General features: G+C 45.1%; 1 protein-coding gene across 1 annotated transcript in view; it reads left to right on the top strand.

The window, feature by feature from the left end:
* Window positions 1-17,072, top strand: part of TTC9 (tetratricopeptide repeat domain 9) — a 29,396-nt gene extending 12,324 nt beyond the window's left edge. Inside the window, exons 2-3 of the mRNA XM_052782316.1 lie at window positions 10,527-10,709; window positions 15,919-17,072. Of these exons, the coding sequence (XP_052638276.1) occupies window positions 10,527-10,709; window positions 15,919-15,998 (263 nt within the window). The 3' untranslated portion in view covers window positions 15,999-17,072. The remainder of the gene's footprint in view (window positions 1-10,526; window positions 10,710-15,918) is intronic.
* The last annotated feature ends 883 nt before the right edge of the window (window positions 17,073-17,955 follow it).

Below are 17,955 nucleotides of genomic sequence, written 5' to 3'. Positions count from 1 at the left end.
GGCTTCATCTCAGAGCCTTCAAGCTGTTCCAGCTGCATTTCACAGTACTGCTGTCAGTTGTTTGAACCACTATGAGCAAAGGATGCTTTACCCTTCAGTAGAGAAGGCAGCTTGAAATCCATCACTTCCTCCAAAGCGTCTCCCTACTTACAGAAATCCCCTCCTTGTCTCAGATGGGTTTAAAAAAAAAACAAACCACCATTCCATTAAGACCTTAGTGTCACTGTGTAATATACTCTGGTAAGAATCATAAAATATTTGATAGCACTCATTAGGGTTGGACTGCTGTTGAACTCCAGGCACTTACTACGTGGTTGTCACCATCTGATGTGGCTAATCTCTGATAAAGTTCTATGTACTTTTCCCTTGTGAAAACGACTCTAGAGACCAGATTCCTCCAGTGGGTGTCAATAGCAACAGGAGGCCAAAGGAGGAAAGGGTACGATGTAGAGAAGGTGCCACAGTGAGAGAGTAAAGCAACACAAGGTGAACAAAAGCAAACAGCAAGGAAGAGGCGGTGGAATAAATAGCAACTGGAACAGTAGATCTGAAGGCCAAACATATCTGAAGTCGTATTGACTGGACTAGATGAGTACTGATTTAAAAGATAAAGATAGGTCAAAGATTACTAGCTAAATATAAAGTCATAGAGGAGGAAACCTCCAGGGGGTTTAACCTGGCAGATCAACAATAACAGCCCTGGCAAAAACAAACAGAAGGGACTTCCATCTCTTCTGAAGTGGCTGCAGGAGGAGCTAGTATTTATGGATATTATAGAGTCAAAATGATCTAGTAGTTAAAAGCTGACTGAAGCTCTTGCTCTACCAGTGCTTTGCTAGGACTTTGCTCCTACCTCTCCTGGCTGGGAAGATCAAAGGCATGGAGATTAGAAGATGCAATATGAAGATCATCTCCACCTTAAGCTCTTTATTTTGGTAGAATAAAGATTTGCTGGTACACAGCTAGGGGCAGATTTTGGCTTCAGAAAACAATTACTGTTTGCTTGGCATCTAGGTTTTAACTATTTCTTTAATATTACCATAACTAAGAATTTTCAGTAAGCCTCTGGTTTTGATTTGAAGGACCAGTAACTACAGGAACTGGTAGGTCAAAATACTCTTTCAAAACAGAAGCTATGAGGATCAGATGAAAAGTTTGCTGAAATTCCTTGCTTTTCAAAGCTTTGGCCCTTTGAAGGAAAACTGCAGTATTGTATCACCGGATTTGTGACAAAATAGAAGCATAAATCACCACAAATTTGCCTTGAAGTAGCTTAAGAATCATTTAGAAATAATGAACACTTCTAAAGAACTGCACTCTTGAAAATTAGAAAAGTCTGCAATATGGGAACATAAACACATGGCAAAGGCAGAAATCATTCATGCCTGCTGTTACTTAAGTGCTTATTCACATGTCTGGCTAGGATGTTGCTCTGACATCCTCCAAGAGGACCTTCTCATAGGAATTAGTACTAATGGCAGCCATCAAGAACTGAGGACCCTCCATGCTTTGTTACAGGACAATCAATAACGGGACTGCAGAGCTGAACAGCAGTTCAAGAGTCTTCTATCCATACCCATGCGTGGTACAAGGGTACAAATAAGACATATCCCAGGTAACATTTGCTTAAGCTGTTCTTAAACACTTGCAAAGCTAGGAACCTTCACAACTTCCCCAAGCAGTCTCTTTCAATGCTTCACTCTCTTCACTGCTAGAAAGTACTTCCTAGCTGAAATGTAAGCCCTCTTCTTACTTCCCAAGTACAAGAAGAACAGATTGTATCCTGGTTATACCCTTCTTTGCATTACAAAGTTTGGGATTTTTTCTTTTTACACGTATGAACACTATTAGCCTATCTTCCCTTACTGTCTCCTTGAGGGTTTGTCTTATCTTCTGTCTTCTCTGGACCACTTGTTACTGTCAGGATCCTCCTGTGGATTACATCCACATTTTCCTTCAAGATTGGCATCCAAAATGAGACACAGTACTCTCACGTCTTGCAAACTGCTTCTTTTCATACATGCTGGTGTGCATTTTTCTTCATTAACAGTATAGCCTTATTGACTTTAGCTGGTGATCCACTTCACTCCCCATATCCTTTTCAGCTGAATTGCTCTCCAACCAACTGTTCCCCTGCTGTACTTACACAGTGCGGTTTTTTTCCTGCCTAACTGTAGGACCTTTAACTTGCCCCTGTCAAACTGCACCCTGTTTTTATCAGGACACCACCAGTTTGTGGGGATCCTTTGGAATTCTACCCTGTCTTCCAACATACACCAGCTCCTCACATTTTGGTGTTATCTACAAATTGACGAGGCAGTCTGCAGTCTGTCATTTAGCTCTTTATTGACAATACTAAATACCATGGGGCCTAGGACAGATCAGTGCAGAACCCTACTTAATATTGTCTTTCACTTTAACAGAGTTAAGTCTATTCATTTAGACTGTGCTCCTTCAATTTGCTTAAGAAAACGTCACTAAAATTTGTCATTTGACTAGCGTAAAAGCCAAGATACGTAACATCTACTGTTTCTCCTTTATCCTCAAGATTGATCACCCATCTCAGACTGAAGTTAAACTGATTTGTTCTGACAGCTCACATTAGCTGTTACTTATCTCCTTGTTACCAGCCCTGTGGACTCCAAGGGATGGCAATAGGCAGAGTCCTAGGGTGGGCTGCCAGCCACAAAAAGTCTGACAGGCTCAGCAGCTCCTCTGAGAACTGCTGGGTGCCTCTTCATGTGCATGATGGTGGAAGGATCAGCATAGTTCAGTCACTACTACTGTCTCTTTTTCTCCTAAAAAAGCTAATTGGAACAGTGAAGTAAGGGTCTTTCTTCTGGAAGAGGTATGAAGGACTCAGGAGCAGCAGAGAACTGAAGGAGACCATGCGATGTATTGGAAGGAAAGCATGGCCAAGAAGGGAGGATGGGGAGGAACAGCTGGTATCTCTCTATAAATTGAGAGGCGGGCCAAGAAGAAGGGGAAGGCAGCTTGGAAGAGGTGGCTCTCCTTGGGCTCTCCAAACATTTGTGGATCCACACCTCATTTAGCATTAAACCCTCCCTACGGAGAGAGACAACCTGTCATACAGTTTGGATTTTAATTTTCCACACGTTTCCCCACAAGCAGAAACATACGGGCATGTTAAGGCCTTTTTGGTACCTGCAGAGGCATAAATGAGAACCACTGGCTGGAAAGGTGTACTTGTCATTCTGATATTCCCTTTTCATCCCATTAAGGTTGTCCAGGAACTAGGAGTCAGCTGATCAGATTATTGCCAGACATTATCAAGCTGTCTATAATTAGCTTTTTACTGGTGAGAAGCCAGAAAATACTCTTTGTTTGCAAGCTTGGACTATAGAGAAAGAAGAGAAATATTTCATGGAAGAGATTGTTTGGAAACTGCAGATCCTAATTAGTGTCTCAGCCTAGTAGTGAAACTGCATGTGGCATTGCTCTGAAAAAAAGATGCTTTAAACATCCTCTTTTGAGGACTGCTGGGTTGCATTCTTGAAAGGCACAGCACACATGGAGCTCAGTGCAGATATAGATGCTTTACCACCTCTGCTTTGTTCCCTTGGTGTAGACTTCTTACATTCCCACACGTTATATGGCTCCTTTTAGTGCCAATCCGGACTGAAAATTTAACACAGGTTCAAACATAGGTTAAAAATTGGGCTGTGCCATCCACATGTAGCCTGCGCAGTCTGCATGCTCAGGATCAGTAACTTCAACTTCAGACAAATTTGGATAAGCATTCTGGTAGTCCAGGTCTTTTTATGCTGTACATTACAATTACAGTAGTTTAAGTCCAAGGTGACTTTTAATCTAAGATAACCCTTTACATTTTCAGCATAATTTTATGTCACATTTTACCTGATTTCTTTTAGAATTTAATTATAATTTAAATTACTAAGACATGGCTGAAATTTTCAGTCTCATGTAGTAATGGTATCCCTTTTAATTTTTCCAGTGGACACTGTAAGCTCCATGTGCTTTTAGTAAATCCCATTTACAGAGACTGCAGCATGCAGAGATTAATAATACTTCCATCAGTAGCATGGTTAGAAGATTCCTGTCTATTCCAAGACAAACATTTTTTCTTTTTTTTTTTTCCCCCTCCTGGGTTGTTTCTTGGTTGTTTTTTTTGGTTTGGTTTGGTTTTGGGTTGGGTTGGGTTTGGGGGGGGGTATATTCCAATAATTTTTCTTCCCAAATACTTAACTCAAACCAGATCTTATTACTATCATGTTTTCTCTTTTCTGAGGAAGAACATCACCATGAAGGATGCCAACCCTTCTGAAGTAATGGAAGTATGAGACTCTCCTAAGTCTGCCCTATTAGTTCAAGTCTTAAAGAGATATGAGAACAAAGCTTGTTCAATGATATATAAAGGTCTCAATCAAATGTCTGAATAAAACCCCGAAGCAGTTATATCAAAGCATCAGTCATATGTTTTCCAGAGTAGAACCAGAGCAAGAATATGCACCATCTTCCTGCAATTTAAACAGATTTTAAGTGAGCTGCTGGCTGCTATACTTGGGGCGAGATCATATCAGAAAGCAAAGTATTTTGCAGGGTTTAATTGTGGTTATTTCTGGGAATGACACTGTCAGTTTGTGAAATACACATTGAGTTTGCAGTGGTTGGAGTACCTAGCACTTGCTAAGGAGTAATAATCCACATAGGCTCTTAAACTGCAGTGGTAGAGTCAAGAATAAATACAGTAAAGAGGGAATATCCAGTTCAGGTTTAAGCAATCATGGGTTTAGCTACTTCCCTCTGATTTGCAACCAAACAAATCAATACAGGCTGTTTTTTTCAGTCTAAGGGGTGGAAAACAAGTGTCATTTGGATTCAGACCCTTTTGCATGGGTATACAAGAGTGGTTCAACCACGTGACTTGCTATTAGCTCTTGCATAGGACACCTGCTCCAGTCTCCAGGGAGTATTTGCGAGGGCTAGCTTTCAGCATTGCAAGTTAGTATCCCTTGGTGAGTATACCCAGCAGAGAAAAAGATGATTCAGAGCAAGAATGTGATTGTGGTTAAGTGATCTGCTAGAGGAGCTGCTGCCATACACGCCTAGGGAGACTGGTTTCCTCTGCTGGGATTTCATTGCTGTAAATGCTCCTCTTGGTTCCCAGGCTAGCTGCACTGCGTCTCTACATCCTTAGCACCTTGCCCCAAACTCTTAACTCCACTTCTCCCCCCAGACTTTCCCTCCTCAATAGACCTCACCTCCCCACTCATACACCCCTTTCACCACCCCAAAAGTTCTGTGCCTCTGTCCCCACACGGCCCTCAGCCCCGGTTTCCTTCCCTTGCAAGCATCTGTCTCCACGTCTTTCTGACATAACCGAGACAACCCCTCTCAGCTTGGTTTCCACTTTCTGCTCCTCTTTCTTCCTGTGACCAGTGAGCCAATAAGAGAATTTTTTTGCTCTCTAAGTTTCCAAATCCCCGCTTTTTCCTAGATCGGATTGTGCCTAGGGTGGACTGAATATTCAAAGGATTTCGGTTCCAGATTCTAAAGCAACTCTGCTGAGTACTATATGCAGAACTATACTGGTTTTATTTTCAGAAGGTTATATGCAGTACTATACTGGTTTTATTTTCAGAAGGTTATCAGTTGGCCAGCTATAGGTTACCCCAGGGATAACAGAAGGCACCTGCTTGACACAAATGATATCTGCCAGATTTCAGTTTGCAAAGCCAAATGATGAGAGGGCATGAGACAAATCCAAAGACAGTCACCAGAGATCTTTAACAAGGGAAAAAATAAGATATGTTTCCCTAGCCTGTTTTTCAGAAATACCTGAAGAGTCTTGGCTGATGTTTTCCAAAAGCAGACATCAAAGGCAGACATCACACATAGAGTATTTTAGCCCCAAAACTTAAAAGACCAACAAAGTTATAAGCAGCGGACTCTCTCCTACAGTAGAAGGCACAAGGCAATCTTAAAAATAGGCAGCACTACCAGCTCACCTGGGTGATAGCAAACTGCAAACAAGACAGGAGTTTGTGAAATATGAACTTGTGACCCAAGATACTCCTGTAGGGCAAGGGCATTTTCATCTCCCAGAACAGCAGCAAATGGAATTCCTGTTATGACTAACACAGTGTGCTGAGCCCAAGGAACATGCCACAGGGTAGGGATATGCTAACATTGTTTGCGCAGTGATTTGGCTCACTCTCTTTAAGTGTTCTGTAACACAGATAGGTCTTGAGCCTTGCCTACAGCGGGAATTTAGCCACTGGTATAAACTGTGTCTGGAGGATAGTTCTGGCATGCAGATTTAACCTTTGGTGAAAATTGTCAGGTAGGCGAGGCTCTTCATATTGTTGTTCAAAATCTCCATGTTAAAACCTGTACATCCTACTTCCAGACTTAGTTCTTAGCTCAGCCAAAATTAGAAGCCAAAAGTCTGGGCCAAAATGAGCTATTTGCATAACCTGCAGAGGTATTCACACAGAAGAGGTTTCTCTGGTAAGATGCTAGCTGACAGCACTTCCAGCTGAACTTCATTTTGAGGGCTCAGAGAGCAGCTATAAAAGTGGGGAAAGCTGAAAAATATGGGGGGTTTTAGTAAGAGACTCCAGGCACTTATTTATGCAGGCAGTTAAAGAGAAGATGGAATGGTGACTTGATCAGAGTCTCAGAGTACCAATGCAACAAGGAAACACAAGCTTTTCAGGGTAGCAAAGTGTGGCTAGTAATTGCAACTAAACAAAAAAATCAGTATAGAAACGTAGTGATGTTTCTTAAACAATGAAAGTAATTAACCTTTGGGAGAAAAGGGCTGTCATGGATCCTTTCTCACTGGCACCTGTCAAGCATAGATATCTTCCTGAAAGATACTCTGGAATTCAAAATTAATTCAGCGTGCAATAAAGTAGAATCCAAAACCCTCAACAGCTGGGATTTTAGTTAAGACTTCCCACCATTGCTAACCACAGCTACTGGTAAAGGTTAAAGGCATAGATGTATTTTGGCTCTACACGTGCTTAATCTTTGCTTTGCCTAACCTTCTGCTGAGCAGGGCCAAACAAATTAGCTCTGACGGTACAGTTATCTACTGGTACCAGGTCTGTACTGCACCTCTCAAATTGTTGCAGCTCATGGAACTGGCTGGCATAGATTGAGCCCACAAATTAAAACTTAGAAATCTGGGCTTAACGCTCCCGTTATGAAGAAAAACAGCCAAACTTCCTATTTCCTTGCTTAAACATCAACAGTCAGTTGGGAAGCGTGATGGACAGGGCCCCTCCACTGGAGCTAATAGCATTAACCTTCGCCCCCTCCCCATAGCACATTTCACCCAGTAGTTTCAAATCGGCTTATTTTACAGCAGATAGGGATTCTTCATCACCATGTGACATACATGGTTTTAAAAATTAGGAGTTACTTATTGCCTAAGCTGACACAATAAATCAGCTGCCAAATTGAGAATGATAATCGAGTATGATGGATAACCATCACATGCTGCAGGGAAGCAGGACACCCTGCATTCTGAGCTGGAGAGATGTAGCCACCAGATGCTGTATTACAATGCAATGAGACCTGTAGGGAATGGGTGACTATAGGTTTGCATCTGCAAGTAAAGGGCACCCTTCTAATCACCAGGGAGCTACTAGAGATGGTGCTGTGCAGGATCAAGCCCATTGAGTTTCAAGAAAGGAGGAGGAGGAGCTGGATAAACCCCTGGATTCGGTCCCTTTGAGTGAGCTCTGTTCCTCAGAAGGATTCACCGGGGGCCTATTATGAATGGAAAAGGAGGGTGATGAGGTGTTTGATGTGGTAAACAAACACTGCCAGCCAGAGATGTGCATGTCTGTTTAGGAAAACAACACATTTTCAAAACAATTCTCCCCTGACTGAATTAGGTAGGAAGTACAAGGATTCCATGTCCCTTCCATTTCTGAAAGCTGAATTACTAGCAGCCTCAATATTTGCATTGAATCACAGTCCATTAAGATCATTTCAGTCCACCAAGAACTGAAAGCACGCACCTCTAAATATTTATAAGGCAGATACTCCCTCCAGGTTCATTTCCAACGGCCGCTTCCAGCACTGGATCTCCAAATGGCCAACTCTTCCAGCAGAACTGTTTCCTGCGCATCCATCTGCTTGCTTTGTTCGGGTAAACACGCGTATCTCCTGCTAGCCATGTGGTACCGACTTCTCTCTGCTGTGTGCACGGTTAGTAGGGATGCCCTGCAGAATCTTTACTGTGAGTGCGAGTCACAGAAAGGACCCAGCTGGATATCTGGAAGCCCATTTGGGTTTATGAATTAGCAGGATGTGGGAGACTTTTTATTTTCTTTTAAACCAAACCATGAAGCAAGTCCAATACGGAATTACTGAGTTAATATATGTGAATAGACTGCCTGTCATTTTTCACAGAATCATTTCTATGACTAACTGGAAATACCAAGTAGTAAATGAACAGAGAGACTGAAATCCACCCCCTGAGTTGCTCTGAAAGGCAGTTTCAGAGAACGTGAAAGGCTGGATCAGATTGGCAGTGTGCAGAAAGCGACTGCCACTGCTGTACATGCTACTGGTCAGCAGATAAACAAAGCAATCCCGTTTCCAGGGCTCTGAAGCCAGCAGTAAATTTACACAGCCATCTTTTTAATAGCTTTGAAAAATAAAGGAAAACAAGGCACAGTCACTTCAAGCTCCATTAGAAATAGAGTGAGAAAAATCAATGTTTGACAAATAGGAAGGGACAAATTCTGGATAAGGAGATGCTGCTAAGCTTTTAGAAACATACGTGTTTTTAACTGGCAATCAAATAGCAAGTAACCAGATGCCTTTGAAATACCTGTGCACTTTAATGGCAGGAGCTGTTCAAATATATTGAGAGTCCATCATTAAAGCAAATGGGACAAAGCTCTCGTTAGTAATTACTGCGTCACTCAACCAAGCATACCAGCAGTGGGGCTAGTTCTGCAGTCCTTGCTCAACACATCTGTACCATCAGTTCTCTACTGGTAAAAGCCTGTTAATTGTTCCTAGTTAGCTATTTAAGCTTTAAATGTGTACTTGGGTTAGGAATGTATTCTGCCCGTGTTAATGAGGACTAATTGAGGTTGGAAGGAATCTCTGGAGGTCATCTAGCCAACCTCCTGCTTGTGAAACACGAAGTGAGATACAGAGCAGGGCTTACTTGAGGGGGGCAGGGGAAGGGGATCAAGAACTCTATCATATTCCTGACCCAGCATCGTATCCTCTCAGCTGCAGGCTGCAGTTACCATGCAAAAAGTGCAGGCTGGCTGTTCATTGGTGACACCTGAACTGTGGTGACCGGGATTTGCAGGAGCAGTGAGTCTCCTCCTTGCCAGAGACACACTGAGTAACACCACCTGCCATGGGAAATTTCTCTCCATGCCCTGGCACTTCACACTGCCAGTCTCAGAACTGGTCCTTGCAGCGGCATCCTGCCTTCCTTCCCCCTTCCCCAAATTGTGTCATTCCCAAAGTTGCCTTGGATTGCAGCACCAGGTGGGCTTGTGGACAGCACAATTTTCTTCATTTCCCCAAAGGCTGTGACTGCACCATGTCCTATTCTTCTCACTGCTCCCCAAACCATTCTTAACGCCCAATACGCCTAATGAAGTTTAGTCCCCCAGAGTAAGCACTACAGTATGCCACGAACAGGGCTGTAAAGCATGCCTCTGGGATCTCCCCCTTTCCCCTTCATTTCACTCCCAGTTGTGGGAAACTCACTACGGGGATTTTCTTCAGCTCCTTGACATTTAGGCAACAATTGTCCTTCAGCGCACAGAGTCCTCAGCATGCTGTTTCTTCACTGTGTTTACATTTTCCTTTAGGAAGTCAGCAGAGCTGACCTCTCAGGATGAACTCGTGTTGCAATACTCTGCAGAAAGCAGATAGCATAGCATGTTTGTTCCCTGTACTACAACTCCAGGTACCTCTGGTTTGCTAGCAGCACATTCCAACAGAGCAGAGCCCTTTGTTATTCCTATAGCGAAACTCCATACAGGACCTCCTGGATAAAAGACAATTACATACTATTTGTAAATCTAACAGCCTTGCATTAAGCCGAATACAAAATTTGATCCAATTTAGTTCCTTTTTAACTTGTCAGATAACTGTTTGACTGCCTTTTTGTACTTTCCTGAGCTCCAGCCCTCAGTCTGAGAAGCAGTTTTACTACAAACGAAGCCAGTTGCTGCCACGAGACTGTACGGCGTTCCCACTCTGCCAAGGGATGTTTACCTTCTTGCACTCTCTCCCCCGGCCCCCCAGGAGCAATCACAATCCCTTCACTTCACAATGCCAAAAACAGAAGCGTTGGTATTTAAATTGCGAACAATCGTGTTTGTTTGGCAAACAATCCATATGACTGCACCCTTCCTGAATCATGGGTCTGAGTCATTTCCCTCACCTAAGCTGCTCTCTTCCCCCATGCAGATTGTAGGAGCAGGGAGAAATACAGCACTAGTGATCTCCTGTCTGTCTGTCTGTCTCCCCATCATCCCCATCCCCTGCAGCCTGCCTGCTCCAGGCCGAGCTGGTGAATTACGAGCGAGTCAAGGAGTACTGCCTCAAAGTGCTTCAGAAAGAAGGCGAGAACTTCAAGGCGCTCTATCGATCGGGAGTGGCATTTTACCACCTGGGTGACTTCAACAAGGCCCTCTACTACCTGAAAGAGGCAAGATCCCGCCAGCCGACAGGTATGGGGGGCAGCGGGGACGTGGCTTCGCATTGAGCCCTTTTGCATTTCTTTTCCCGAGACTTAGTCTGTCCCTGACTTGATTGTCTTGATTTCCACAGGGATGAGCATGACTCACTGTATGCTTAGCTGTACTCCCCTTCAAGCACCCTCCCGTAGTGCAGCAAGGTTGCAGTGCCTAAAGATTAACCACTGTCAAGGCTGCAGCACAAGCTGGATGATGACAGTATTGCTGGAATGCCATCTGTGTGGAGGGGATCCTGCCTCTCTTTCCCTCCCTAGTTTATTTTTGAAGAAGAAAGTGGGATGGGGAAGAGTGTATCCCGACCATTACATTTTCTGACTCTTGGAGAAAAAGCTTCTTCCCCTTAGCAAAGCCAGAAGACTATTTGTAATCCTCAATAGCCATGCCTTCCACCATCCCAGTAAAGAATTAGTATTCTACTTTGATCAAAGAGACAGACATTTACTTACCAAGCATTCATCAGGATGCTTCAACTTTTGCTGTTAAATCAGCCAAAATGTCTGTCATCCATGTGTCAAAACCCAACAATTCATTTTGGGACAGTAAAGAAATTATGTATTCAAACAACTTAGCCTTGCCAGATCAACCACCTTTATGCTAACCTACCCAACCTCAGAAGGCAGGTAGAAGGCCATGACGCAGAGATGGTGCTTTTATTTTTCAAATAGTACTAGGGAGATAAAACCACACTATGGTTTAAACCATTTCCGTTAAAAGAAAGGAATTCTGTAATACTCAAAGAAAAAATTAAAGGATCACAAGAAAGCAAAACAGAAGCCATGTGCAAAAAAAAAAAAAAAAACCCACAGAGCAGCTCTTCCACCTGAACCTGAGAGGGAAGGGTGAGAACTGGGTGTGAAACAGGAGCGAGCCTGGGTCCTGGCAGAGCACGGTGGAGCTGATGTTCATGGAACCAGAGCAGGCAGGGGAGGCCGTCGGAGCTGGCTGTGCTTGATGTCCCACAGGCATCTGCCCTGCAGGGCTCCTGCGGTGGCTGTGCCCTGGAGGAGCACCAGGGAGGGTGCACTTAGGGCTGTGCTGGGATCTCCTTCCTCTTCCACCTCCCATAAGGGTGCCTGGTCCCATCTGCCACGCTTGGCCACAGGCTCCAGGCAGTCTGACAGCACAGCTGTGCACCCCACACTCCCTGAGCAAATGTGCTTAAAAGCTCAGTTTAGCCTATTTTAGTTTACAGCGTGCCCTTCTGCTTTCAGCCCTTGCCAGAACCAGGAAATGGAAAAGCCTATGCAAGAGAAAAACAGTGGAAAATAAGAAGTTATCCTAACCTTGAGGTTCTGACTAGGCTCAGATGTGACAAAGCCCTTTTAGCTGAACCGCTTTGCTTTTGTTTTTTAAATATGTATTTCTGTGCTCCCCCCCCACCCCTCACCCCCCGTGATACTATTTATTTGGTATCCCTCATTGCTTCTTGAAATAAATACTAATTTATTCAACAGCATCAGCTTCAAATACCACAGCTTGCTGCAAAAACATATCAGAAAGTGTCCCCAAAGGCCCTTAATGTATACAAAAAACAGGTCTGGCCTTCAGTTCTGCATCAGAGACTCTTCCCTGTTACTGTTAGTCCATTCAAGGCCATTATTCCACTGTTTTATTTATGACTAGGGAAAACTTGAAGGGTATTCAGGGGGAAAGAAGTGAATACATACAGTAAGAAAGGATGTGGCTGTTAAAACACAGCAGTAGGAATCAGGTAACACTATCGAGAATTATTATGTGACCTGGAGTAAGTCAGTGTCTCCACTTTCAGTGTCTCCATCTGCAAAACGCAGTTGTTTTCCTTTATCTGAGATTTCACTAGGCTCACCGGTAAAAGCAGTTGGTTATTATTACAGTCATGTTCTGTGTGTTCTTTTTTTTCTAATAAGGAATGGTTTTGGCACAAATCACTGGCAGTTATTCTCTTTGGTGGGGGAGATTTTAAAATGGTAGAGAGGAATTAGCTAGCAAGGAGTTTTACTGTTCTAAAGGGCTGTCAGCACAGCAAATCCCTTATGGCTATTTACTGCCTGTCAAGGGTGAGGGTTGGGTTTGGCCTGATTTCCTATGCTACCTCCAAACAAAAAAAATCAGAAAAGCAGATGGAAATAACACAAGATTATTGTATAACCCTCCTTACTCAGGGAGAGGGAAGCTGCTGTTAAGCTGTGCAAAGCATACATGCAGCCCTCCATGAACTCTGTGTCCAGGGGCTGGTGCAGGATCGGCAGCCAAACATACACCTTACCTTCAAGCCTTCTTCAGCTCTTTCCCACTGGTGGGCCCACATCGTCGAGGTATGTACTGACTGAGATTGAGACTGGACCATCAGCGGGCCTGGTAATATCAAATACCTGCAGTTAGTCTCTGCTGGCCCTGCGCTGAAAGCTCACGTTCAGACAGCACGTGCACTGCACATACAAGCCAGATTTCCCATGCTGCGTGGAGTGGGCTCACAGCTGAGCTCAGGAGCTGCCTTCCTGAACCCCTGCAACTCAGAAGTCCTGGGAAAAAAACCCAGGCCATGGTGTCTGCACAGCAGATAAGCAACTGGTCTCTGAAGCCACAGGGAGAAACAAATGACCTTTAAAAAGGCAGGAGGCCAGTCTCCACAAGGACACAGGCATGGTCCTAAGAGCCAGGAGACGTGTTCCCATTGCAGCTTTGCCAGCCTCTCTTTGTATGGCTAACCCCTCATCTGAGATGTCCTTACCTGTTATTTCCACATCAGCAGAAGGGGATCACTTCTTCCTCACCGAGAGGTGAGAGTCTTCTCTTCATTAACATTTACATGTAGCTTTGAAATACTTCTGCAGGCAGAGCTAGTGTGGTGCAATTCTATTTGATGGAAAAGACTTGACAAAGACAGGGCTCGACTTCTGTAAACAGAGTGCTGCTCTCATTATTTCTCTTTGGTAAAATAGCGGCCCTCAAAAAGGAAGCAAAGCATGCCAAATCCTGCCTGGGAGATTTATAACTAGCTCACAATGGGAGCATCTCCCACCCTCTATAAGGCTACACCTTATTTTGCCCCCGGCTTCCCAGGCATGTGGAAATCTCCCAGGTGAGTGGAGCTGTGCCATCAGCAGCTAGCTACCTTACCCGCAAGCCAAAGGGAGTTGGCAACCTTTCGTTACCCAATTAATGCACTGAACCCACCTCCGCCCCCTCAGCCAGGCATGGAGTCCCTGCAGGCCCAGGCAGGTGTGATTTCCTAACACGCCTACGCAGTTATCACTTATCACCTGCACCAGGCAGATGTTCAAAGCGTGAACCTCAGCAGCGGGGACGTGTGCCCGGACCGTAGCCCATCGAAGCCTAGAAGGGCACGGAGCAGACAGATTGCGGTGAGGTGCAGGCAGCACAGCAGGACTCTGGCCGGGCTGCGTGCCCTGCCTCTACGCTGCTGGGAGTTAGTTAGCCACCTGCTTGCCACGTGCACTGGTTTTATTTTAGGCCTAAAATAAAGGGCTACCGCCTCACCTGAATTTCTTCACTCTGGGAGGCTGCGCAACTAAAACCAGTTCTGTTTTTAAAAAAGCTGCTTTAAAATTTGCTGGGCTGGTGTGAAACGCTAATGCATGAACAGCCCGGGATGCTGGTGCACCTTGGCTAACGCAAGCAACAGCAGAACTTACTGGCTTAGGAAGGATGCCCCAAATGGGGCAAGTAACTTAATCACTGAATCCCACCCTCTGGACTGACAAGGATGGTGCAGTTGAACCTGCAGAATACTCAGCAGGGAGACCCACCTCACCAGAGACGGCTTGAGAAGTCACAACGGCATTGCCACAGCCCGCTGCTACCCCATGGCATGTTTGTGCAGAGCTCTGCATGAAAGGAAGACAATCTCCCGCTGTTTCAGTCTGGCTGAGGCCACAGCAGAGATGTCCTCTTCTCATGTTTAAAGGAAACTTTGCACCCACAGCTGCTTTGGTGGGTGCAATACCCACACTTGCTAGGGCTGGATGTGTTAGCAGTAATTTGTTCACCTCTTTGAAAGCTCAAGCACTTCTCATTTCCCTAGCTGGTGTGGAGTACATTGCTGTTTGGATAAGGAGGGGACAAGACTGCCCTCTGAGTGGACTGCAGTGCACTTCAGATTGGTTTCTGAGGATCTAATAACTTAAAGGGACTAAGCTGGCCCTCGTTGGCTGGCTGAGTAAGGCTGTGAGCAAAGAACCATTTTTCAATCAATACCTAAGTGAAAGTGGCTAGTTTTTTGCTTGCTTGCTTCTGATACCGCATGGCTTTTGTCACTGTGCAGGTGCCATGTGCCTGGGAAGTCACCCTCATGATAGTAAGTCAACATGATTTGAGAAAGGATTGACCGTGACTGCAGAACCATGGGGTCTGTCTGGAGACACATACTCATTTAGATGAACCTGTGCTTCAGGGTTAACAGGTTTCCTCATTGCTGAGACCAGGAGGTAAAACAAAACTCACATTTTCTTTGTGCTGTGTTGATGCACTGAAATACTGGAAGGAAAAAGAGGGCTCAGCTTATCACCTGCACAGGGCTGGGATCTCACAGCTCTCTATAGGGATAAGTCAGTGGTCCTCTGCCCCTAGGAACTTTATTAGACAGGACAGACAAGGCAGTATGCCGCATACGGCATATGACAAAAATGCAGATAGTGTCATGGTGGAAGGACTTCCAAATATGAAATTTGAGGAAAGCAAGGGTACAAAGAGAACATGAAGGATGCTCTTCCCAATTCAACTCATCATGGAAAAATGTGAGAAGAGTGAAAGAGGCTGTAAAAGGAATAGGAGGGTGAAAAGGCAGAGCATAACTGTACACAAAATGCCTTTAGGGGCTTGCATGCAGGCACTGAGGGAAAGGAAGCCAATCAAACAGCCACAACAACAGGCAAGAATGACCTGGATAGTTTAAACTGTGTGAATTCAACTGTGCTGACCAAGAGTAATCAGAAAGAAGGTAAAAACTAGCTGAGGCAAGATCGTGAGCAACAGGGATGCCGAGCACAAATCAGACCAGGTTCTCCAAAACCAAAGCTGCAGGGTTTGGTTCAGAGCCCCTTCCAACTGATACCGTTCCTGCAGGCAGTGCTGGAGCCATGTTGCTCCCCAAGTGATACACCAAGGATGAAGGTGCAGTGTGTCTGTCTTCCACAGGGAGTTGTAACCACTGTACGTGTATGTGTGTGCTCTTTCCCTGCAGATACCAATGTCATACGATATATCCAGCTGACAGAGATGAAGCTCAGCAGATGTTCCCAGAGAGAGAAAGAAGCCTTGTGAAAATGAAGCTGCTTCAGCTGAAGTGCCCAAGGGGGAACATTTCCTTCCTAGAAGCTCATTTGGTGGATTTTCCTGTTTGCTCTGCCTCATCCTCATCCCCTCATCCATCCACTCTCCCTTGCTCTTCATTGAATCCCAGTTTTGAAAAAAAAAGAGACTTAGATGCTGGATATGGCTGCTTGCCAACCATGGTAATACCCCTTCCCCGTGGCAGGAGAGCACAACGGCTACAGCCAGCCTTGTTCCAAGACAGTGTCACACACCTGGAGTAGGCAATGCTGGGGGACCTTTCTGGTCCTGAGCTGACTGCCTGTTACCTATTAGGGAAGCAACCCCCAGAACGACGAGTTCCTGACCAGGCAAGTTGGAGACAAACAGTTTCTGCTCTGAGTAATCACTGGAGCTTGGAAGAGCTAAGAAACCAAGAGAGCCGCTGGTCATTTCACAGGGGATAACAAATGCCTTTTTACCATCAGTTCCCTCTGCCTGCTTCTCCAGTGTGTGTTATCGGTCTCCAGTGAGAGCTCACATGCTCCCAGTCTAATGCCAGTGAAAACTGTTTCTAAACATCCTCTTAATGAAAGCACAGACCACCCTATGAACCCCCTGCAGAGCTGTCCTGGTGCCGGAGGAGAAGGCTGTGGGCTACCACAGAATGCTGAACGGACTATGAAAGCATGGTGTACAGTGTGAGGGAGAAACTGTGAAATAATTCATTAAAGGCAAATAAAAAGTATTAATAGGCAACAAGTCCAGGCATTGCTTTTCGAAGGGACCTCTTGGGTACCCCGTGTCGAGACAACATTGTCTAGTGGGGGGCAGCATGGGGTGGGGAACAAGGGACGTCTCCATTCTTATCTTGGCTCTGCCAATGCCTTGTTGTGTGATCTTGGGCAAGTCACTTTTAGCCTCTCTGTGCCTCGGTTTCCCCATCTGTACACTGGGGGATAATAATACTTCCCTACCTCGCAGGGGTGTTGTGAGGATGTATTAGTTAATGTTTGTAAGTAACAGTACAGTGCTGTACAGTGCTAAGTATTATTAGTACATTGGATTGAGGTCTTGATTCTCCCACCTTGTGTTGGTGCTTCCTGTGTCCTGTTTTTTTCTTTTGTAGGAGAACATGGTGCTGACAAACAGGGCAGGACCAACAGCTTTGGAGCCTATCTCAGCAGCCCATAGGGCCTGTTTAGACCTCCTCCAGCAGACTGATCACTTCTAAGAGCTCAGGCTCCTTGGCTGAAGGGTCCTTTTCTGAAACTACCAGTAATGGGATCAGTAAGTAAGTGCCACAAACACATTTCCAGTGTGACTGCCCCATCAGTGGCCCACAGGGACCTGCTCCCAGTTGCAGAATGTACATGAGTGCTCTCATCCCATTTTAGTCAGTGTGAAGTGAGATACTTCACTTGGCCCTCAGCTGAAACATGGAAACTGAAACACAAAGAGCTGAACAGACAAAGTTCAGCCAGGTGCTGCGTGCTTTTGTCCCAGCGGACATGGTGTCTGCAGACAGTTGGCTATGGCATCCCACATTCCAGCTGTGGTATCTCGCCACATTTTTCTCTAGCCAAAATTTGAAAGGGTTGGTAGAGAAACATCAAGAGAAAAGGCAAATCTCTATCATTGTCCCTGAAAAAACTCAAGTCGTATTCTTTAGTTCAGGGACGCATCCAGCCCACACTGGGGGTGGGGAAGAGAACATCTTAAAGTGGCATATAAGTCTCTGAGATAAGGTGGACCTACATCAGTTGTGTGAAACTTGTATTACCTGGGATGGCACCAGAAGTTCGTCTTCCTCAGGTGGGTGGTGGAAAGCAGCTGCTTCCCAAAACTGGGAGCACTGTGTGCAGCTACTCTGAAGGAAGGGGCTGCGTCCTGGAGGCAGAACAGTCCCCTTCTTCAGATGGCCCATGGTTCATACATCTGTGCCAGAAATACCAAGCACCTCTGCCCA

The sequence above is a fragment of the Harpia harpyja genome, chromosome 3 (assembly GCF_026419915.1).
Source record: "Harpia harpyja isolate bHarHar1 chromosome 3, bHarHar1 primary haplotype, whole genome shotgun sequence".
Taxonomy (NCBI): domain Eukaryota; kingdom Metazoa; phylum Chordata; class Aves; order Accipitriformes; family Accipitridae; genus Harpia; species Harpia harpyja.
The sequence above is the reverse complement of the archived record's forward strand: the minus strand, read 5'-3'. Positions and strand labels throughout refer to the sequence as shown.